This window comes from Pristiophorus japonicus, chromosome 4 (assembly GCF_044704955.1).
Source record: "Pristiophorus japonicus isolate sPriJap1 chromosome 4, sPriJap1.hap1, whole genome shotgun sequence".
NCBI lineage: Eukaryota > Metazoa > Chordata > Chondrichthyes > Pristiophoridae > Pristiophorus > Pristiophorus japonicus.
In genome coordinates, this window is record NC_091980.1 from 114,457,438 (window position 1) to 114,482,359 (window position 24,922).

At 45.4% G+C, this 24,922-nt stretch overlaps 1 protein-coding gene across 13 annotated transcripts in view; it reads left to right on the forward strand.

Annotated features, from left to right (window-relative positions):
- Positions 1-24,922, forward strand: part of LOC139263036 (PH and SEC7 domain-containing protein 2-like) — a 420,621-nt gene that overhangs the window by 317,772 nt on the left and 77,927 nt on the right. For all 13 annotated transcript variants that reach the window (XM_070878509.1, XM_070878513.1, XM_070878508.1 and 10 more), the window contains one exon: positions 23,030-23,073. In XM_070878509.1, coding sequence (XP_070734610.1) covers positions 23,030-23,073 — 44 coding nt within the window. The remainder of the gene's footprint in view (positions 1-23,029; positions 23,074-24,922) is intronic.

The window sequence follows — 24,922 nt, forward strand, 5'->3', positions numbered from 1 at the left end:
TCAGTGCATTTCAAAGCAAATATTTATTTTATTGCAAGCCAAGGAGGTGGAAAGTTGAGTGTGTGAGGATTAGGCTGTTCGTTAAGGGATGTGTAGCAATTTTGATTGGAGAGGTGAAGTGAGAGATGTGAGGATGTTATAGCAGAGGAAGGTGGTTTGGAGTTGTGCAAAACAGATGGTGTAAGTTAGGAGATTGGAAATGCCCATACCCAGAGTGTAGTGTGAAGTGTTAGTAGTGTGGGTGTTGCTTTAAGTGGATGCAATGTGGTGGGCCCAGAGTGGGCAGGAATGAAAGGAAGAGCAGAGTGACATGCTATCCTAGTCTGCCTTGTGAAATGTTTTAATTTCTTTCTGTACTGTTGATCAATCCTGGGTGTGTCAGATTCAGTGCCAGCTTCCTGTAGGCGACACAACTGATATTGGTGTCTGGCTTGGTGAAAGAAAGACCCAGGAACAAAAGAATTTGCATTTACATAGCATTTTCTATGGCCTGATGACTCCCCAAATTGCTCTACAGCCAATGAAGTATTTTTGAATTGCAGTCACTGTTGTAATGTAGGAAATTCAGCAGCCAATTTGCCCACAGTAAAGTCCCACAAACAAAAATGAGCTAAATGACCATATTATTTATTTTTTAGTTATGTTGGTTGAGGAATAAATGTTGGCCATGGCACTGGGAGAACACCCCTGCTATTTTTTTTAAAGAGTGCCAAGGGATATTTTATGCCTACCTGATAGGGCAGGCAGGGTCCTAATTAGACGACTCATCGGAAAGACAGCACCTCTGGCAGTATAGCACTCCCTCAGTGCTGAACAGAAGTCCCAGTCTAGATAATGTGCTCAAATCTCTGGAGTGAGAATTAAACCCACAACCTTTTGAATCTTCTCTAACTTTTCCCCATCTCATTACCTGTTCCTCTGCTCCCTCAACCCCACTGGAAGATCATCGACCACCAGAATGTTTGCTGTCTTGTGAATCTAATAACATTGTGGTTGACAGAAACTCCTTCCACCTCACCAAATATTCCCCTCCTGTCTATACATTCTAGCTGTGGTGGTGTAACATTTATTATCAAGTTCCACCTTCATCTCTTACTCCACTCTTCTGCTACCTTCTCCTCATTTGAGCACTTTACTCTCTTCCATGTCCTGTCAAACCCCACACCTACTTCCTCACCAAGAGCTCCTCCCTTAGCCTCTGCACTGAGTGACTCTTCATTCGCAGCAGAGGGGGAAGGAGGTGCTACTGTTTGCCTTCAATACTTGGTGCTTTGCATTACAGGTAAATAAACAGTAAGCTAAGTTATTTTAACTTTAATTAACTAAATAATTAAAACAAGTTTATGAAGAGATGGCAGTGCAGGTGGTTTGCTGCAACTGCAGTAAGTGTCTGCAACTTGCGGAACTCCAGCTCAGAATTGTTGAGCTGGAGTCCGAAGTGCTGACATTACGGGACATCAGGGAGAGGGAGAGCTATCTGGACAATTTGATCCAGGAGGCAGTCACTCCCCTTGGGTTAGGTAGTAGTACAGGTCTGGTTAGTGGTCAGGGACAAGAGGGTATGCCTGCAACTCAGGCAAGGGGACCCCAAATGCAGTGCTGAAGGAGCCTTGACCTTTGCCCTTATCCAATACGTATGAGGTTCTTGCTGCCTGTGTGCATGAAGTCCAAGGATGAGCAAATTGACCATGGCACTTGTCATGTATCTTACATTATTATAGATAACTGTATCCTAACATGCTATACATGACTGTAATAAGATATGACCTGTAACCACCAGCATACCTTATCACCAGGGGTGCACTTGCAAGAGACAGGTATAGAAGGACAGGTCTCAGGCAAGTGCAGCATTCCAGAGCTGTGAAATAAAGGTGCAGGTACAGAGTGACCTTGACTTCATTACATGCCCCGTGTAAATCTGTACTGAGGAGACAGGACTTTACAGTGGCGACGAGTTACGGGATTACAGAATCCACAGAATGGCGAACAACGGATCAGATGAAAAGTACAATGCGGGAGACAATTGGGAGGACTTTATAGAAAGGCTCCAGCAAAGCTTTGTAACCAAAAGACTGGTTAGGCGACGATAAGGCAGACAAGAGAAGAGCCCATCTCTTGACCAGCTGTGGCTCGAAAACATACGCTTTAATGAAGGATCTGTTGGCACCCGAGAAACCAGCAAGCAAGTCGTTTGAAGAATTGAGTACACTGGTAAGAGACCACCTGAAGCCAGCGAGCAGACACATGGCCAGACACAGGTTCTACAACTGCAGACGCTGTGTGGGCCAGAGCATACCCGACTTCATGGCGGAACTTCGGAGGTTGGCTAGTTTATGTGAGCTCTCCGATGAGCTGAGGAGAGAAATGCTGAGAGACTTTTTCATTGAAGGAATAGGCCACGCAGGCATATTCCGAAAGCTCATCGAGACCAAGAACCTGACCTTAGAGGCAGCAGCACTGGTTGCACAGACATTCTTGGTAGGGGAAGAAGAAACGAGGTTGATTTACAATGCAGGTACGACAACTAACGAAATATCGAACAAGAAGTTCACAGCACTAAACAAGCTGCTACCCCCACACACAGACAAAACCGGGAGAACAGGCTCTCGACAGCAGGCAGAAGCCATCAAGGGCCACAGGAACGGCCGCTCACTCCTCATCAACCCACAATGCGAGCAATCAACTACAAACTGAGAGAAGCTCGAGAGATCAGCCAGACGCAGCTCATTCTTTGGGAACACTTTGAACAATGGAACAGGTCTGTGCTGGAGGTGTGGAGGTGGGCATTCGTCAAGGGGATGTCGATTTCAGCAGGCTGTTTGCAGAAATTGTGAATATACAGGGCATTTGGCCCGCATGTGCAAAAAAATGGCAGCTCGGCTGGTATACGAATCGGATGGGTTGGAAAGCGGACCAGAAGATGGTGGGGACAGTACCTGGGACACCGATGTACAGCGGGTCAACACGATCAATGGCCGCTGATCCTATAACAGGACGCCTCCTATAATGATGAGGGTCCTACTCAATGGGATATCTGTCAACATGGAGCTGGATACGGGAGCGAGTCAATCTCTCATGGGCGCTCAACAATTTGAACAACTGTGGCCGCATAAAAGAGACAGACCAAAACTCACAAGGGTCAACACCAAACTAAGGACCTATACCAAAGAAATCGTACCAGTCCTCGGAAGCGCCATGCTCTCTGTCACACACAAAGGGACAGTGAACCGACTTCCCCTGTGGATTGTCCCCGGAGACCCCCTCCAGCCCTCTTGGGGAGAAGCTGGCTGGCAAAACTAAACAGTTATAAAGTGATTTGAACATCTCTTTCAGCCAGGTGTGGGCACTTTCAAAGGGGCCAAAGTCAAAATCTACATCACACAGGATGCTAGATCGGTCCATCACAAGGCCAGAGCTGTACCCTATGTGATGAGGGAAAAGATTGAACACGAACTAGACAGGCTTCTGCGGGAAGGCATTATATTACCTGTGGAATTTAGCAACTGGGCAAGTCCCATCGTCCCAGTCTGATGGATCCGTACGAATCTGTGGGGACTACAAATCTACTATAAACAGAGTCTCCCTACAGGACCAGTACCTGCTGCCCAGAGCGGAGGACTTATTTGCCACATTGGCCGGAGATAAACTTTTCTCAAAATTAGACCTCACATCTGTGTATATGACGCAAGAATTGACCGAGGAATCCAAGCTACTCACCACCATCCACACACATCGAGGTCTTTTCATGTACAATCGATGCCCATTCGGCATCAGGTCGGCAGCTGCCATATTCCAGCGCAACATGGAGAGTTGGCTCAAGTCCATCCGGGGGACGGTTGTATTTCAAGACGACATACTTATCACGGGCAGGGACACCAACTCCCATCTCCGTAATTTTGAGGAAGTACTAAAGCGGTTGGATCGGGTAGGCCTACGAGTCAAGAAATCCAAGTGCCTGTTTCTCGCACCCGAGGTTGAATTTTTGGGCAGAAGGATTGCCGCTGATGGAATCCGCCCAACAGAGTCCAAAACAGAAGCAATTCGCCTGGCACCCAGGCCCTGGAATGTCTCAGAACTGCGTGCCTTTCTCTGGCTACTCAATTACTTTGGGAACTTTATGCAAAACTTAAGCACGCTTCTAGAGCCTCTCCACGTGCTACTCAGGAAGGGGTGCGATTGGTTTTGATGGGACGCCCAGGAACACGCCTTAAATAAGGCACGCAACCTTCTGTGTTCCAACAGTGTTTTGACTTTCTTTGACCAAGGTAAAAAGCTAGTTCTCACATGCGATGCGTCAGCATATGGGGTCGGGTGCGTTTTGCAACATGTCAATAGTGCGGGCAAATTACAACCCATAGCTTATGCCTCCAGGTCACTTTCGCGGGCAGAGCGCGGGTACGGAATGGTAGAGAAAGAGGCGCTCGCGTGCGTGTACGGTGTCAAAAAGATGCAACAATACCTTTTCGGGGCCAAGTTCGCGTTAGAAACCGACCACAATCCCCTCACGTCCCTCCTATCCGAGAGCAAGGCAATAAACGGCAACGCCTCGGCGCAAATTCAACGGTAGGCACTCATGCTGGCGTCCTACGACTATTACCATAAGGCACAGACCAGGCCGACGCGCTCAGCAGGCTACCCCTGGCGACCACGGAAGGGTCTGACGAACAGGACTGTGAGATAGTCATGGCAATCAATGCCTTTGAGTCCACAGGTTCACCAATGACGGCTCGCCAAATCAGAGCCTGGACAGCCAGCGACCCCATGTTATCCTTAGTAAAAAGATGTGTCCTAACCGGTGACTGGGCAGAGGCTCGCGATGCCTGCCTCGAAGAATTAAAACCCTTTCACAGGCGCATGCATGAGCTATCACTACAAGCAGACTGCCTGATGTGGGGCAGCCGAGTAGTCATGCCTCTGCGAGGCAGAGAGGCATTTGTCCGAGAGCTCCACCGCGAGCACCCGGGGATCGTTCTCATGAAGGCCATAGCCAGATTACACGTCTGGTGGCCTGGTATTGACGTGGACTTGGAGCTCTGCGTTCGAAGGTGCACCATTTGTGCCCAACTCAGCAATTCCCCCAGGGAGGCTCCACTGAGCCCCTGGCCCTGGCCTACCAAACCGTGGTCGCGGGTGCACGTAGACTATGCGGGCCCATTCATGGGCAAAATGTTCCTCGTAGTTGTAGATTCATTTTCAAAGTGGATCGAATGCACCATTTTAAACTCGAGCACAACCTCCACCACTGTGGAGAGTCTTGCAACCATGTTTGCAACACACGGAATCCCTGACATATTGGTCAGTGACAATGGTCTGTGCTTCACCAGTGCAGAATTCCAAGACTTTATAATTGACCACGGCATAAATCACGTCAAGACGGCACCGTTCAAGCCGGCCTCCAATGGCCAGGTGGAGAGAGCAGTGCAAATCATTAAACAAGGCATGTTTAAAATCCAAGGTCCCATGCTGCAGGGTCGCCTGTCGCGACTGCTGCTGGCATACAGATCTCGTCCGCACTCACTGACTGGGATCCTCCCCGCGCAACTGTTGATGAAAAGGACTTTAAAAACAAGGCTCTCATTAATCCTCCCAGACATGCACGAAATCGTTGAGGCAAAGCGCCGTAAGCTGACTGAGTACCATGACAGAAATTCGAGGGGGAGATGGAATGAGATAGGGGACAAAGTGTTTGTACTAAACTATGGCAGGGGTCCCAAATGGCTTGCAGGGACAGTAACGGGCAAGGAAGGAAACAGGCTGCTGGTAGTACAAATGGACAATGGCAAAACCTGCCGGAGGCATGTGGACCAAGTCAAAAGCAGATTTACCAACAACACTGCGGAACCAGAGGCAGACTACAATGTGGAACTCGCATCACACCTGGTGGACAGGCAGAGGGAACAACCTGAGGAAAGGGCAATCCCAACAGACAGCCCAGGCGAGTCAACAACAATCACACCAATCGAAACAGACAGCCCAGGCGAGATACCAGCAACCACACCCAAAAAAAAAAACAGACACCAAGGCAAACAACTGAACCACAACTCAGACGCTCCACGCGAGAGCGTAGACCACCTGAGAGACTGAACCTATAAAGACAATAAGACCTTGGGGGAGGGTGATGTCATGTATCTTACATTATTATATATAACTGTATCCTAACATGCTATACATGACTGTAATAAGATATGACCTGTAACCACCAGCATACCTTACCACCAGGGGTGCACTTGCAAGAGACAGGTATATAAGGACAGGTCTCAGGCAAGTGCAGCATTCCAGAGCTGTGAAATAAAGGTGCAGGTCCAAAGTGACTTTGACTTCACTATATGCCTCGTGTAAATCTGTACTGAGGGGACAGGACTTTACAGCACTGGTACAGGAGGCCATTCAAATGGGAGGAGTGAAAATAAATGTTGTAGTGGTAAGGACATATAGCCAGAGGGATAGATACTGATCTCTGCAGCTGTGACCGAGAGTTCAGAAGGCTGTGTTGCCTGCCTGGTGCCAGGGTTAAGGACATCTCCTCATGGCTGGAGAAGAATTTGGAGTGGGAGGGGGAGGATCCAGTTGCATGGTCCATATAGGAACCAACTATATAGGTAGAACTAAGAATGAGATTCTGCTGAGAGAGTTTGAGGAGCTCGGGTCCAAATTAAAAAGCAGAACGTCAAAGATAATAATCTCTGGATTGTTACCTGAGTCACATGCATATTGGCATAGAAACAAGCAGATCAGAATTAAATGTGTGGCTCAATGAGTGGTGTGGAAGGAAGGAGTTTTGATTCATGGGGCACTGGCACCAGTACTGGGGGAAAGAGGGAGCTGTTTCGTTGGGACAGTCTCCACTGGGACCAGCGTCCTGGTGAATCGAATAACTAGGACTGTAGATGGGGCTTTAAACTAAAAAGGGGGGAGGAGGGGTCAGGTGAGGGGAAATTTAGAAATCTAAAGAGAAAAGTCAAAGCAGTGAGCAGTGTAGAATTTGGGTAAAGGTAAGCAGTGTGTAACAGGAAGGGACAATGGGCTGGAAATTGCCATGATTGAGAGCAGTAACTTCCAGGGCCGGGACTTTTTGTGCCTGCCCCGGAAGTGCCGCCCCCGATGCAGAATTTGGCTCATGGGGCAGTTTCCCCCACAGGGTGTAAAGGGGTTAGCGCCAGGTGGTGTGGGGTCATCAATGATGTCAGCACCGGCTGTGCGCCGGCCCGGGCGCTAATCGCAAGGCACGCCACTACCAGGACAGTGCCCTCCAATCCTTTGGGGCAATTTCCCCGGAGGCGCAGCGCCCCCCCCCTCTTCCCCCAGGCAAAATGTCATTGTGCCCCGTTAGGGCCCTCCCGGAGGGGCTAATGGGGCTATCAAAAGAGGCAATTTCGGCCCCAGAGAGTTGAAAGGTAATTGTGCATCAGCAAATAAAATCAAAGCAGGGAATAATGATAAAACATTAAAACTAACGGCTCTTTACCTGAATGCATGAGGCATTCAGAACAGGGTAGACAAATTAGTGGCACAAATAGCGATAAATGGGTATGATCTAAGAGTCATGACAGAGACATGGCTGCAAGGTGACCAGGGTTGGCTACTAAATATTGCAGACTACTTGACTTATCAAAAAGACAGGCAGACTGGAACAGGAGGTGGTTAAGGTGAGGGAAGGGTGTAGATCTGATAATTAAGGATGACATAAGTGAGAAAAGATCTTGGCTCAGAAGATCAGGAAGGAGATTCAATTTAGATGAAGATAAAAAATAACAAGGGGCGGGAAACAAGTGTGGGAGTAGCTTATAAGCCATCGAATAGTAACTGTACCATTGGACAGAGTATTAATTGAAAAATAATAGGAGTTTGTAACAAAGGTAATACAATAATCACGGGGGACTTATAACTGCATATAGACTGGGCAAATCAAATTGGCAGGGGTAATCTGGAGGACGGGTTCATGGAATGTATTTGAGACAATATTCTAGAACAATACGTCATGCAACCAACCAGGGAACAGGCTATTTTAGATCTTGTTTTATGTAATGAGAAAGGGTTAATTAGTAAACTTATAGTAAAGGATCCGCTAGGAAAGAGTGATCATAATATGATAGAATTTCACATTGAGTTTGAAAGTGACATTCTTAAGTCGACACTAGTGTCTTAAACTTAAACAATGCCTTTAACATAGGTAAACATAGAAACATACAAACATAGAAAATAGGTGCAGGAGTCGGCCATTCGGCCCGTCGAGCCTGCACCACCATTCAATAAGATCATGGCTGATCATTCACCTCAGTACCCTTTTCCTGCTTTCTCTCCATACCCTTTGATCTCTTTAGCCGTAATGGCCATATCTAACTCCCTCTTGAATATATCCAATGAACTGGTATCAATGACTCTCTGCAGTAGGGAATTCCACAGGTTAACAACTCTGAGTGAAGAAGTTTCTCCTCATCTCAGTCCTAAATGGCTTACGCCTTATCCTTAGACTGTGTCCATAGGCTCTGGACTTCCCCAACATCGGGAACATTCTTCCTGCATCTAACTTGTCCAGTCCCATCAGAATTTTATATGTTTCTATGAGATCCTCTCTCATCCTTCTAAACTCCAGTGAATACAGGCCCAGTCGATCCAGTCTCTCCACATATGTCAGTCCTGCCAACCCGGGAATCAGTCTGGTGAACCTTCGCTGTACTTCCTCAATAGCAAGAACATGCTTCCTCAGATTAGGAGACCAAAACTGAACACAGTATTCCAGGTGAGGCCTCACCAAGGCCCTATACAACTGCAGTAAGACCTCCCTGCTCCTATATTCAAATCCCCTAGCTATGAAGGCCAACATATCATTTGCCTTCTTCACTGCCTGCTGTACCTGCATGCCAACTTTCAATGACTGATGTACCATAACACCCAGGTCTCGTTGCACCTCCCCTTTTCCTAATCTGCCGCCATTCAGATAATATTCTGCCTTCGTGTTTTTGCCCACAAAGTGGATAACCACACATTTATCCACATTATGCTGCATCTGCCATGCATTTGCCCACTCACCTAACCTGTCCAAGTCACCCTGCAGCCTCTTAGCATCCTCCTCACAGCTCACACCGCCACCCAGCTTAGTGTCATCTGCAAACTTGGAGATATTACACTCAATTCCTTCATCTAAATCATTAATGTATATTGTAAATAGCTGGGGTCCCAGCACTGAGCCCTGCGGCACCCCACGAGTCACTGCCTGCCATTTTGAAAAGGACCCGTTTATCCTGACTCTCTGCTTCCTGTCTGCCAACCAGTTCTCTATCCACGTCAGTACATTACCCCCAATACTATGTGCTTTAATTTTGCACACCAATCTCTTGTGTGGGACCTTGTCAAAAGCCTTTTGAAAGTCCAAATACACCACATCCACTGGTTCTCCCTTGTCCACTCTATTAGTTACATCCTCAAAAAATTCAAGAAGATTTGTCAAGCATGATTTCCCTTTCATAAATCCATGCGGACTTGTACTGATCCTGTCACTGCTTTCTAAATGCGCTGCTATTTCATCTTTAATAATTGATTCCAACATTTTCCTCACTACTGATGTCAGGCTAACCGGTCTATAATTACCCTTAAGGAGTACTTAAGGAGGTGGCCTTGTAAATAGCGGATGCATTGACAGTCATTTTCCAACATTCCATTGACTCTGAATCAGTTCCTATCGAGTGGAAGGTAGTCAATGTAACCCCACTTTTTAAAAAAGGAGGGAGAGAGAAAACAGGGAATTATAGACCGGTCAGCCTGACATCGGTAGTGGGTAAGATGATGGAATCAATTATTACGGATGTCATAGCAGCGCATTTGGAAAGAGGTGACATGATAGGTCCAAGTCAGCATGGATTTGTGAAAGGGAAATCATGCTTGACAAATCTTCTGGAATTTTTTGAGGATGTTTCCAGTAGAGTGGACAAGGGAGAACCAGTTGATGTGGTATATTTGGACTTTTAGAAGGCTTTCGACAAGGTCCCACACAAGAGATTAATGTGCAAAGTTAAAGCACATGGGATTGGGGGTAGTGTGCTGACATGGATTGAGAACTGGTTGTCAGACAGGAAGCAAAGAGTAGGAGTAAATGGGTACTTTACAGAATGGCAGGCGGTGACTAGTGGGGTACCGCAAGGTTCTGTGCTGGGGCCCCAGCTGTTTACACTGTACATTAATGATTTAGACGAGGGGATTAAATGTAGTATCTCCAAATTTGCGGATGACACTAAGTTAGGTGGCAGTGTGAGCTGCGAGGAGGATGCTATGAGGCTGCAGAGCGACTTGGATAGGTTAGGTGAGTGGGCAAATGCATGGCAGATCAAGTATAATGTGGATAAATGTGAGGTTATCCACTTTGGTGGTAAAAGCAGAGAGACAGACTATTATCTGAATGGTGACAGATTAGGAAAAGGGTAGGTACAACAAGACCTGGGTGTCATGGTACATCAGTCATTGAAGGTTGGCATGCAAGTACAGCAGGCGGTTAAGAAAGCAAATGGCATGTTGGCCTTCATAGCGAGGGGATTTGAGTACAGGGGCAGGGAGGTGTTGCTATAGTTGAACAGGGCATTGGTGAGGCCACACCTGGAGTATTGTGTACAGTTTTGGTCTCCTAACCTAAGGAAGGACATTCTTGCTATTGAGGGAGTGCAGCGAAGGTTCACCAGACTGATTCCCGGGATGGCGGGACTGACCTATCAAGAAAGACTGGATCAACTGGGCTTGTATTCACTGGAGTTCAGAAGAATGAGAGGGGACCTCATAGAAACGTTTAAAATTCTGACGGGGTTAGACAGGTTAGATGCAGGAAGAATGTTCCCAATATTGGGGAAGTCCAGAACCAGGGGTCACAGTCTACAGATAAGGGGTAAGCCATTTAAGACCGAGATGAGGAGGAATTTCTTCACCCAGAGAGTGGTGAACCTGTGGAATTCTCTACCACAGAAAGTTGTTGAGGCCAATTCACTAAATATATTCAAAAGGAGTTAGATGTAGTCCTTACTACTAAGGGGATCAAGGGGTATGGTGAGAAAGCAGGAATAGGGTACTGAAGTTGCATGTTCAGCCATGAACGAATTGAATGGCGGTGCAGGCTAGAAGTGCCAAATGGCCTACTCCTGCACCTATTTTCTATGTTTCTATGTTTCTACCCGTTTTCTCTTAAAAAAGTGGTGTTACATTTGCTCCCTCCAGTCCATAGGAACTGATCCAGAGTCGATAGACTGTTGGAAAATGATCACCAATGCATCTATTATTTCTAGGGCCACTTCCTTCAGTATTCTGGGACGAAGAGTATCAGGCCCCGGAGATTTATCGGCCGTCAATCCCTTCAATTTCCCTAACACAATTAATTTCCTGACTAATAAGGATTTCCTTCAGTTCCTCCTTCTCACTAGACCCTCGGTCCCCTAGTATTTCCAGAAGGTTATTTGTGTCTTCCTTCGTGAAGACAGAACCAAAGTATTTGTTCAACTGGTCTGCCATTTCTTTGTTCCCCATTACAAATTCAACTGAATCTGACTGCAAGGGACCTACATTTGTCTTCACTAATCTTTTTCTCTTCACATATCTATAGAAGCTTTTGCAGTCAGTTTTTATGTTCCCGGCAAGCTTACTCTCATACTCTATTTTCCCCCTCCTAATTAAACCTCCTCTGCTGAATTCTAAATTTCTCCCAGTCCTCAGGTTTGCTGCTTTTTCTGACCAATTTATATGCCTCTTCCTTGGATTTAACACTATCCTTAATTTCCCTTGTTAGCCACGGTTGAGCCACCTTCCCCATTTTATTTTTACTCCAGAAAGGGATGTACAATTGTTGAAGTTCATCCATATGATCTTTAAATGTTTGCCATTGCCCCTCCACCGTCAACCCTTTAAGTATCATTTGCCAGTCTATTCTAGCCAATTCACGTCTCATGCCTTCGAAGTTACATTTCCTTAAGTTCAGAACCCGAGTCTCTGAATTAACTGTGTCACTCTCCATCTTAATAAAGAATTCTACCATATTATGGTCACTCTTCCCCAAAGGGCCTCGCACAACACGATTGCTAATTAGTCCTTTCTCATTACACATCACCCAGTCTCTGGATGGCCAGCCCTCTAGTTGGTTCCTCGACATATTGGTCTCGAAAACCATCCCTAATACACTCCAGGAAATCCTCCTCCACCGTATTGTTACCAGCTTGGTTAGCCCAATCTATATGTAGATTAAAGTCGCCCATGATAACTGCTGTACCTTTATTGCACGCATCCCTAATTTCTTATTTGATGCTGTCCCCAACGTCACTATTGTTTGGTGGTCTGTACACAACTCCCTCTTGCGTTTTCTGCCCTTTTGTATTCTGCAGCTCCACCCATACAGATTCCACATCATCCAGGCTAATGTCCCTCCTTACTATTGCGTTAATTTCCTTAATATGAGGTATGAGGGCAAGTTGGCTAAGTTAGATTGGGAAATTAGATTAAAATGTATGACAGTAGCTAAACAGTGGCAATTATTTCAAGAAAGATTCCAAAATTCGCAACGAATATACATTCCATTGAGAAGTAAAAACAACACAGCTAACTATAATGAAGCTAAGGATAGTATCAGATTAAAAGAAGAGCCGCATAATGTTGTAAAGCCTGAGGCTTGGGAGAGCTTCAGAAACCAGCAAAGGATGGTCAAAAAAGTGATAAAACGGGAGAAAATAGAATATGAAAGTAAATTAGGAAGAAATATCATCATCATCATAGGCAGTCCCTCGGAATCGAGGAAGACTTGCTTCCAGTCCTGAACTGAGTTCTTTGGTGGCTGGACAGTCCAAAATGAGAGCCACAGACTCTGTCACAGGTGGGACAGATAGTCGTTGATGGAAGGGGTGGGTGAGACTGGTTTGCCGCACGCTTTTTCCGCTGCCTGCGCTTGATTTCTGCATGCTCTCGCCATTGAGACTCAAAGTGCTCAACGCCCTCCCGGATGTACTTTCACTTAGGGCGGTCTTTGGCCAGGGACTCCCAGGTGTCAGTGGGGATGTCACACTTTATCAGGGAGGCTTTGAGGGTGTCCTTGTAACGTTTCCGATGCCCACCTTTGGCTCATTTGCCGTGAAGGAGCTCAGCATAGAGCACTTGCTTAGGGAGTCTCGTGTCTGGCATGCGAACTATGTGGCCTGCCCAGCAGAGCTGATCGAGTGTGGTCAGTGCTACAATGCTGGGGATGTTAGCCTGGATGAGGACGCTGATGTTGGTGCGCCTGTCCTCCCAGGGGATTTGCAGGATCTTGCAGAGACATCGTTGGTGATATAACTTCCGTGACTTGAGGTGTCTACAGTACATGATCCGTGCCTCTGAACCATACAGAAGGGCGGGTATTACTACAGCCCTGTAGACCATGAGCTTGGTGGTAGATTTGAGGGCCTGGACTTCGAACACTATTTTCCTCAGGCGGCTGAAGGCTGCACGGGCACTGGAGGCGGTGTTGAATCTCCTCATCAATGTCTGCTTTTGTTGATAAGAAGCTCCCGAGTTATGGGAAATGGTCCATGTTGTCGAGGGCCGCGCCGTGGATCTTGATGACTGGGGTCAGTGCTGTGCGGCGAGGACAGGCTGGTGGAGGACCTTTGTCTTTCGGATATTTAGAGTAAAGCCAATGCTTTCGTATGCCTCAGCAAATACGTCGACTATATCCTGGAGTTCAGCCTCAGAATGTGCGCAGACACAGGCGTCGTCCGCGTACTGTGGCTCAGCAATAGAGGTTGGGTGATTTTGGACCTGGCCTGGAGGCGGGGAAGGTTAAACAGCTTCCCTCTGGTTCTGTCGTTTAATTCCACTCCAGCGGGGAGCTTGTTGATTGTGACGTGGAGCATGGCAATGAGGAAGATTGAGAAGGGGGTTGGAGCCATGACGCAGCCCTATTTGATCCCGGTCTGGACGTGGATTGGGTCTATAATGGATCCATTGGTAATGATCACAGCCTGCATGTCGACGTGGAGCAGGTGAAGGATGTTGACAAACTTTTGGGGGCATCTGAAACGGAGGAGGACGCTCCATAGACCCTCGTGGTTGACAGTGTCAAAGGCATTTGTAAAGTCGAAAAAGGCCATGTATAAGGGCTGGCACTGCTTCCTGCATTTTTCCTGCAGTTGTCGCGCTGCAAAGATCATGTCCATTGTGCCCCGTAGGAGACGAAATCCACACTGTGACTCCGGGAGGGGCTCCTTGGCTACAGGGAGAAGACGGTTGAGGAGGACTCTAGCGACAACTTTCCCAATGGCTGATAACAGGGAGATTCCCCTGTAATTGCTGCAGTCGGACTTGTCCCCTTTTTAAAAGATAGTCATGATCACTGCATCTCTGAGATCTCCCAGCATGCCCTCCTCCCTCCAGATAAGAGAGATGAGTTCATGTATCTGCGCCAACAGCGCCTCTCCACCATACGTTAGCGCCTCAGCAGGGATTCCATCCGCTCCAGTAGCCTTGTTATTCGTGAGCTGTCTTATGGCTTTTCCAACATCGTGCAACGTTAGGGTTTCACTGAAGTGGTGACGGGTCGCATGCTGCGGGATGGAGTCGAGAACCCTCGAGTCAAAGACAGAGTCTCGATTGAGGAGATCTTTGAAGTGCTCCTTCCAGCGTGCCCTGACTGCCTCGGTGTCCTTGATGAGTGTTTCCCCGTTCTTGGCGAGCAGTGGGATGGGGCCTTGGGAGTTTGGACCTTGACTGCAATGAAGAATCGTCGCACATCATGGCTGTCAGCCAGTTGTTGTATCTCCTGTGCTTTCTCCATGCACCACCTGTTCTTTAGGTCCCGGGCTTTTTGTTGGACCTCAACCTTGAGCCACCTGTAATGTTGCTTTGCTGCTCCCGAGTTGGGTTGTTGTTTGAGGCTCAGAAATGCTCTGCGCTTGCAATCTATTAGTTCTTGGATCTCCTGATCATTCGCATCAAACCAGTCCTGGTGTTTTCTGGTTGAGTGACCAAGTGTCTCTTCGCAGGCACTGGTTATGAAGGCCTGGAGGGAAGACCAATCGCTGTGGGCATTCAGCATCTTAGGGTCATCAAGGCATGCCAAGTTAACTGTGAGGTGCTGGCTGGGTGGAGAAAATAGAATATGAAAGTAAATTAGCAAGAAATATAAAAACAGATTGTAAGAGCTTCTACAAGTATGTAAAAAGGAAGAGAGTAGCAAAAGTAAGCATTGATCCCTTAGAGGCTGAGACAGGAGAAATTATATTGGGGAACAAGGAATTGGCAGAGGCTTTAAACACATATTTTGTATCTGCCTTCACAGTAGAAGACACAAAAAGTATACCAGAAATATCCGTCCATAGACTCAATGGGGTCTAAATGTAACATTGTTGCACTCATTTTGTGGGTCTAACACGGACACATCAATAATCAGTTTAGCAGTGCAGAGGCCCATGTCTGATCTGCATGGGAGTTCAGACCACTGCTGAATTGGGCGGGGTATGCTTTTTAGACATTATTCAATATTGAAATGAGACCCTTGTGCTCATTTCTGACCTGAACTCCTAAATTCAACTGGTAATTCCCAGTCTTGAGAAGCTTAACCTTCTACATGGGTTCTGCTGCATATGATAGCTTCTTCCCTGTAGCTCCAACAATGACATTCAACTGTTATCAAATTTGAGACAATTATACATTCACATTAGCCTTGGCCAACTTATCCCTCTTATTGCAGCCATTTCGCTCTTCCAAAGGCCAGCTTGGTTGTTTAACTGAATGCAACTCTTTAAATAAGGAAATTGCATCCTTACTCTGCTCCCTCTGAATTTTCCACCACCGGCATAACTTGCCTCCTGTTGGTGGGACTCTCACCCATGTTCTACTACCATTTTTGAAATTAGCTGAACCCAGGATTTCTGCTGGGCATGTCTTGTCCTGCTGCACTTGTGGTGCAGCATCGTGGATCCATAAATTTCTAGGTCTCTGTCAAAAAAAAACTGGGACTTGAGATTTTCTTTGGTTTCAGGCCAGATTCTGGCTTCTATCAGTAATGTATTGTTAAATGATGCCACCCTACATCTCATTCTGTATTTAGCAATAGCCATTAATTGTGAAACGCTTTGCAAATTGTATTTGACTGCATGGAAATCACAGATAATTTGGCTTAATACATTATGGGCTCGATTTTCGTTTGGATTGCACCTCTTTTAGTGCCCCAGATGGGTGGTAATGGGTCTCAAAATGTCTACCGCCTGGGTGGCCAGCTTTCAACGTCCCACCAGGAAATTTGGTGCTGGTTTTGCAGCAGCACTGAGCAGTACTGCCCGGGAGCGTCGCATAGGTGTGCAACGCCCCCGGTTTCGTCAACGATGCGATATTTGCTTGGAGCGGCACCTGTATCACCCCATAGTGAGACCACCAGAGAAAGCTGGCATGCAGAGCCATCCCGGGGCACTAAGGGAAGGAATGATTGAAAAAGGTAAGTGAAATTGATATTTCTTTGGGTTTTTTTTTGCGATTCACCTTTATTTGGGGGTAATACTTCATTAGGAATGTTTTTTGTGTTCTTTGTCCCGATTCTTTTTTGCAGGGAGGCCTCTCTTCAGGCACTCTGAAACCTACTCTTTAGTAATGGAATTTCAGTTGCTCACCCAGCCTAGCGCCCTAAGAGAGGTGTGGAACGCCTCCCTTAGCACTCCACTCCACTCTCAAGGCACAGCAACTGAATTTTTGCTGCCGTCGCAAACCATTTTCCAGCGCAAAATTTACCAACCCACCGCCATTAGCGTCCTAAGAAGCCTCCAACCGAATTTCCAGCCCTATATGTTACATGATACAGTGATCCTGTTGCTGTATCATAGTGTACCATCTAACTCATCATAAAAAATGCACTTGGAAATTTGCTGTATTATTAATTATTTATAATGGTCCGGATTTTGCGATCAGTGGTGAAGGAATGGTGCATAACATTTACAGCTGCCTACAGACTTTTTATGGGCTTTTGAGTGGCAACTTACAGTTACTAGAGATCCTTTAAAGTGCGGCACCCTCTACAGCGGATCTATGGAATGTGTGAGCAGGCTAAGCAATAGTATGTCTCTTCAACCAATGAGATTGAAGAATCCTCACTGAGACACGCAGAGTGTAAACTAGATAGTATAAATTAGAATATTTAATTCAATGTAAATACAGAAAGCAAAATAAAGAGAGGGAAAGAAAGATGGGAATAAGAGAGAGATATAAAAGAGACAGAAAGAAAAAGTGCACCAGCCCTAACATTTCTGGAGTGTTTACAGCAACTTCACGCCCTTACATGGATTTGAATCCTGAGTCTATCAGCAAGGTACCGGTGGAGCGCCACTTGTGGAGTAATAGGGCAAATTCAGACAGTAATTTCCAAATTTCTGCTTTTAAATGCGCATGTGCGGACGCCAGAAATTGCTGTCTGATTTACTCCGTGGTAACAGTGATGCTGATAGCCTCGCCATTATTTCTGTCGCAAAATCCGGTCCATGATGTTATTTTATGGATAACGTGCAAGTTAAGTTTAGTATTTGCCAGTGAATTCTCATGTTTTAACTCAGCAGAGCTTTGTGAACGGAAAAGGATATATGCACAGTTAAGCATTGTTGATCTTTTCATTCCTTTCACATGTTGTCTAGCCACTTATTCAGGTTCATACTTTGGATTAATAGTTCTGGGATCCTGTTACTGAAAAAGAAAATTAAAGATGTTGCTAATTCAGTCCAAAACTTCACAGGACAAAGCTGTTATTTCCAAACATAATTTTATTCATTTGTCTATAAAGCTCCACTGAGTGTATTCAAGAAGCATCTTAATTATAGACCTTCAAATGTCTCTGAGTCCTTTATTGCTGGTTGTTTAAAGGTTGTTCCTTGGCATCAATTCTTAGTATTTCAAGGTTATTTGGATTGATCCATCTATTTCTCTATACCCATGAGACTTGGTGGCCACTCCGACTGGTATTTCAGAATATTTGACTTTTCAGCCCATGAACTAAGCATTATTGCTGTGTTTTTAAAATTTATTTACAGCATTTACAGTCAAGGATACAGTCCAGTTTATTTTTACTTATCCACTTGATTTCTGAAATCATATCAATACCTTAAGCTAAGCTTCCACTCATCTTTTTCAGGGTTCATGGGTAGCTGTGAAATGAATTTTTGATATTTATTTAGCTGGATTGCTGGAGTTGAAACTGCCCAAAAATGCACTATTTCCATATGTTGACTCAAGTAACTATATTCTTGAAAAATCTGTAGCCCTTGATTTTGGCTGTTATGCTAAAATTGTGCCTGCCAGTGCCCGCCTGCACTGACCCCACTGGAGTTTTCAGGGTCAGTAGGAGTACATCTTATCTGAATGGTGCTGATGAGCACCAGTGCCACCACGATTGTATCTCAGCCAACTGCTTGCCCTATGCAGCCGGGAAATACGACACCTGCTTACCATTGGGGAGGTTGGCATTGCTCAAGTCCCCCATGCCCGGACGGTTTCCAGACCTGAATCAAGGGAGATCTAGGGGGCTCTCCATTCTCGGGAGGGTTGGGGTGTGGGAGGAGCAGTGATGGTAACCTAGAGCACCATCACTGCTCCTCTCAGCCTCACAACATAAATTAAAACTTAACCTTCTCTTCAGCTGGACTGCCAGCTGATGGTGGGTGATGTGAGATGGTAGGTCATTCCCCATGGGACGGTAAGTCATTCCCCACCATTTTTGCAGCACTACAGTCATGATTCCACTGGGTAGATTGCCTCAAAATCTCACCGAATAATTTAAAAAAAAGACTTACTTAAGGGGTCCTTGGCCCACTTGCACGCATCTGGAGGTTGGTATGCCTCATCTCATTCAGCATACTGGCTTCCAGTCCAACGTCAGGTCCTGGCTGAGCCAGAAAAGGAAGGACTACAAACATAGGGATTCCCCCTCCCACCCTCTCCTGGAGCTGCTCCTGATTTCATTTGCCTTGTAATAGTTAGGCAGAGGTTCTGTCCTTACAGGACAGACCGGAAAATCTTGGCAAAAGCAGAGACCTGGCAAAATTGGATCCCTGCCATTTTCTAGCAGAGTTATGACAGAAGTCCAGTGGTTGCCTCACAGATTTTCATATCTATTGTTTTTAAAGTATAATGTTGTAGCATTGGGCAGAGCTGCTAAGAAGTATAACAGTCACTCCTTAGTTATCCATGACCATTATTTTACCTGGGGTACCACTCCTGGCTTCTATTGTGCTGTAGTGCTGATATATTTGATGGGAAAGACAGAGGCTTTTGTTCATCAAAATCTATTCTAGAATTATTACTGGCGCAAATGGTAAGGTAGAAATAATTGTATTCAGTATGCAATCTAGGAATGTGGATGGGATACAAAAACCAATAGTTGGAACCTGCAAAAAATAAATGATAGCATTTATATAAGCTTCATGGGCCAAATGTTGTGAGATTGCATTAAGTAGAACGCTTGGGCATAGCACCACTCCGGCACCAATTGTGGCCCATGGATTCAAGAATGTAGGCCTCAGCACACTTGCTCACTGACGACCCACACCGACCCCACAGGATCCAATCAAAGTCTGCTCTTCTGAGAAGGCGAGTGGAATGCCTGCCAGAAACCGACGGGGACCTTACTTAACTATGCAGATCGGGCTCTGAAGCCGTCATTGGGGCCCAAGTGCTATTTTAACCAGAAAAAGTCAGGCTTTTAACCATTAAAAAAAAATTCCAGTATATTTTATGTGCTCAACTCTGTAATTAAATTCTTTTGACATTATTATGAAAATTCCTTTCCTTCATTTAAAAAAAACTCCAAGCTTTTTTTCTTTTAATAGTATGTTTATGTAGAATCTGAAATAGCTGAATTCTATTATAATTCTCTGGAATGCAAGATTGAAGCAAGACTTCAGCAAAACACAAAAAACTGAAAAAATGTTGCATGAAAAGTTCTTACTATATAAACTTTCAGGGGAGCTTCAAAAAAAGCCAAGGCATTTAAATGAAGAGTTCCATTGCGCTCAGCAAATCAAATTAAAATTAGTGATGGGAATTGGTTTTCAAGCACCATAAATACAGTATTTCATGGCTGACATGGCACAAGATGAAAGAAGGCATGCTGGGATGATTACCAGGCACCAAGGATGGACTAGCCACACCTGCCATTATGCTTTCAATCAAATCTGCAAGTGCTGGCACACCTATCTGACAATGGTTCTGAGAACCCGGCTCTGCTGGCTCAGGAGTAACCTCGAGCCAATTGCCGATGTATGCTATCAACCGCAAGGACACCACCACTGCCAGTCAAAGCCACATCCTCCCTCAATTTTTATACCTCTACTTTCTTCCAGATCAGTATAGGGATCAACTGCAGTATCAGTCAATGTGCTGTCCCATATATGTGCCAAACAAGTGACGGATGCATAGGTCATCATGACCAACACCTTCATTTTCCTTCCCAATGAGCAGCAGTAGCAAAATGACAAGATACCCAATGTCTACAATTTTCAAAGCAGATGGGATATTGATGGTAACTATGTGGACATTCTGCAGCCTATCTTTGGTTAATAAGTGACTATGCAGGTAGGTGGTGCTAATTTGACTGTTGAGCATCTGAGTGTGCTGCATATGGGCATAAATGATAAACACCAAAAGAGCTGCAAGGCTTATTGCTGCTGAAACCCACATCAATGTCTTTGTCACCTCAAGACTATTCAACTGCTCTCCTGGCTAGCCGCCCATCCTCCACTCTCCGTAAACTTCAGCTCATCCGAAACTCTGCTACCCACACCCAATCCTGCACCAAGTCCCATTCACCCATTACCTTTGTCCATTATTGACTTACATTCGCTCTTGGTCCTCCAATACCGCAAATTTAAAATTCTCAACCATATGTATAAATCCCTTCGTGGTCTCTCCCTCCCAACTATGTAAACTCCTCCAGTCTTACAATCACTCCTCTTCCGTCCCCACCCGCCCCCCAGTCAAAGGGGCCGAAATTCAGGTGCACCAGAAACCTGGCGCATCTATGAGTTTTCGACTGGTACTTACCGCTGGAACTCCTGGTACAGTAAGTAGATCCATTTTCAGGACTTTGACATTTTTTCAAAATCCTACAGGGAATTGGCCTTAGATTCAAAGCCAGGCTGACTGGCTGAAAATGGATCGGTTGGGGCCTTCGCCACTGTCAATCAGCGGTGGAGTCGTGGTGACGTCACAGCGCGTGTGCGCCACCATGCCCTCTCTCCTCCGTTAAAGGGGAGATATTCTATCATTTTTTAAACCAAGGCCACTGGGCCACCAGGGAGGGTTTCGGCCGGGCCAGCAGCCTAGGGTGCCAGGCTGCCCGTTGGCGGCCCGGCCGAACTCGGGGGCAGTATTTTGCCAACCGATCAGCAAGTTGGCCGGCAAAAATTTTTGCATTGCAGCAGTGGGCCCTCCCCTTTAATGGCAGCCGTGCTGCCAGGCCGCACTCAGTGCGGAGATGATGCACCGGCAGAAAAACCTGCCGGGGGCACTGCGTGGCGGGGGATCGAGGGATTCAACTGAAAATGGCTGATAAGTATTTTTTTATTCCTTTAAATTGGCAGTGGAACTATTTGGGCAGAATGGAGTCCAGGCCGAAAAATACCCAACCTGAATTTAGGTTGGGTTGGCCTGTTGATTCCAAAGTGGTGGCCATTCAATTTTTAGGAATGGCCGCAGCAAACGGGCATTAACGGATCTCTTTGAGACCCTGAATTTTGGCCCCAAACTCTCTGTTCCTCTGACTCTGGCCTCTTGTGTATTCCTACCCTTCATCCCACCTTTGGTTGTCATGTCTTCAGCTGGTCTGCAATTTCCTCCCTAAACTTCTCTGCCTCTCCTCATTAAGACCCTCCTTAAACACACATCTTTGACCAAGCTGGTACCTCATTCTTTTAGATTGGCATTCAGTGAATTGCCGAGGGACGTTTTTTTTCTACATTAAATGCGTTATATGTCTAACATTTATGGAACCTTACCTCAATCAGTGACAGGATGATAGAGGAGAAATTGGTGAACCTTTGTTTAAAGATCACTGTCTAATTATGGTATTGAAATTACAATATCACATCACTCAACCAACAAGACCTGGAGTTACCGCTCGGTTGTGCTGCTTTCTTTGGCGTAATTCAACCGAAATCACTGTAACTGGCGCAAACGATTGTGCAATTTTAAGCGCCTATTATGTTCAACGCAACTCGAGTTTCACGATATTTTGTGTTAGTTTAAACAATACAGTGCTAGTTGCATGCCCTGTCCACAAAATTGACCACTGCTCCAGGATGAATTAATCACCACTGGGAGTTTCTGCTAATTGTGCTCATTTGCGAGCCTGTGAAGAGGCTCTAAAAATTAAGCTGGCACATTTTGGGTGTGAGGACATTAATAGGAAAGTTTTAAAAGCTTTTGAATATAATCTTTTTGCTAATTTACTAAAAGAAACTGCAAAATGTACCCTAATCTAACTAGGAAATGGTTCTTTATATTTCTTTTAAGTAATTTTCGGTAATTTAAAATCGGGTTACTCTCATATGGTGGATTGATACTGCTTAAAAATGCTTTTTTTGTGATTCAGCTGCATTAATCAAACTGCATCTAGTTATCACTCTTAAATATATCAAGTAATATTTTTTAAAGCAAATTAAAAAAAAATATTACTTTTTAATACGCTGCCCGATTGCACTAGTTCATGACAGATTTTGTGTTTGGCGATATGGAAATTGGTTTGAGTGGAAACTCAAGGGGACAAAAACACTTTTCAAAACAATGCAATTTTGGGGGCAATTTTCCCCCCTTTTTGCTGATTGCGCCTGAAGCGGAAACTCCACTCCCGCGATTTTTTAAAAAATTCTTTGGGTTGTAGGACAATGTTATGGTTTATAAACTACAACCAAAAGTGAGTAACTTGACATTTTCCCCATTCAACGAACCAAGATTATAAACAATGATGACTACAGAAAATAATTACATATTTAAATAATTCCCTAAAATTCAATTTTATGTTTAAATATCCACTAATAAAATATAATTTCTTTTCCTTCAGGGATTGTATAACTCAATTAAAAATGAAAAGCTGGAGTGGGCTGTGTAAGTGCAACTTTTATCTTGTGATGCAAATACATTCTGATGCATTTAAGTTGTAAACTACCATAAGTAGTTCGTAAGTGTTTCAAGGCACTCTATAAACTTTTCTGCTTTCACAATACTGGTGATGAAACTTCACAATACTGCCATGATGAAACATTTTCTCTTCTGCCTCTGGAACTTGTTGCCCAAAACCCTGTACCTTAAATGCAGAATAGTTCATTATCATTTGAAGAAGCAAATATACATCTATTAGGTCATGGAAGGCTTTAGAAACATAGAAACATAGAAAAATAGGTGCAGGAGTAGGCCATTCGGCCCTTCGAACCTGCACCGCCATTCAATAAGATCATGGCTGATCATTCCTTCAGTACCCCTTTCCTGCTTTCTCTCCATACCCCTTGATCCCTTTAACCGTAAGAGCCATATCTAACTCCCTCTTGAATATATCCAGTGAACTGGCAGCAACAACTCTCTGCGGCAGGGAATTCCACAGGTTAACAACTCTCTGAGTGAAGAAGTTTCTCCTCATCTCAGTCCTAAATGGCCTATCCCTTATCCTAAAACTATGTCCCCTGGTTCTGGACTTCCCCAACATCGGGAACATTCTTCCCGCATCTAACCTGTCCAGTCCCGTCAGAATCTTATATGTTTCTATGAGATCCCTTCTCATCCTTCTAAACTCCAGTGAATAAAGACCCAGTTGATCCAGTCTCTCCTCATTTGACAGCCCAACCATCCCTGGAATCAGTCTGGTGAACCTTCGCTGCACTCCCTCAATAGCAAGAACGTCCTTCCTCAGACTAGGAGACCAAAACTGAACACTATATTCCAGGTGAGGCCTCACTAAGGTCCTGTACAACTGCAGTAAGACCTCCCTGCTTCTATATTCAAATCCCCTAGTTATGAAGGCCAACATACCATTTGCCTTCTTTACTGCCTGCTGTACCTGCGTGCCCACTTTCAGTGACTGATGAACCATGACACCCAGGTCTCGTTGCACCTCCCCTTTTCCTAGTCTGCCGTCATTCAGATAATATTCTGCCTTCGTGTTTTTGCCTCCAAAATGGATAACCTCACATTTATCCTAGTCTGCCTTGCATTTGCCCACTCACCTAACCTGTTCAAGTCACCCTGCAGCCTCTTAGTGTCCTCCTCACAGCTCACACCGCCACCCAATTTAGTGTCATCTGCAAACTTGGAGATATTACACTCTATTCCTTCATCCAAATCGTTAATATATATTGTAAAGAGCTGGGGTCCCAGCACTGAGCCCTGCGGCACCCCACTAGTCACTGCCTGCCATTCTGAAAAGGATCAGTTTATCCCGACTCTCTGCCTCCTGTCTGCCAACCAGTTCCCTATCCACGTCAGTGTATTACCCCCAATACCATGTGCTTTGATTTTGCACACCAATCTCTTGTGTGGGACCTTGTCAAAAGCCTTTTGAAAGTCCAAATACACCACATCCACTGGTTCTCCCCTGTCCACTCTACTAGTTACATCCTCAAAAAATTCTTGAAGATTTGTCAAGCATGATTTCCCTTTCATAAATCCATGCTGACTTGGTCCGATCCTGTCACCACTTTCCAAATGCGCTGCTATTTCGTCCTTCATGATCGATTCCAACATTTTCCCCATTAATGATGTCAAGCTAGGTTAATCCAGTTGACACCATAGCACAAATTCTCTGGACTTTTTTTTATGCTATCAGCAAACTGCCAGGCTCAATTTCATGAGACATCTGTCCTCATTACGTTTACATTTGTTTATGAATTTTGCGGTGAGCAGCGAAGCAACGGCACTCGTATTGTTATGACATCGGAGCCAGGAAATTCCTGAGAGTTGCTCG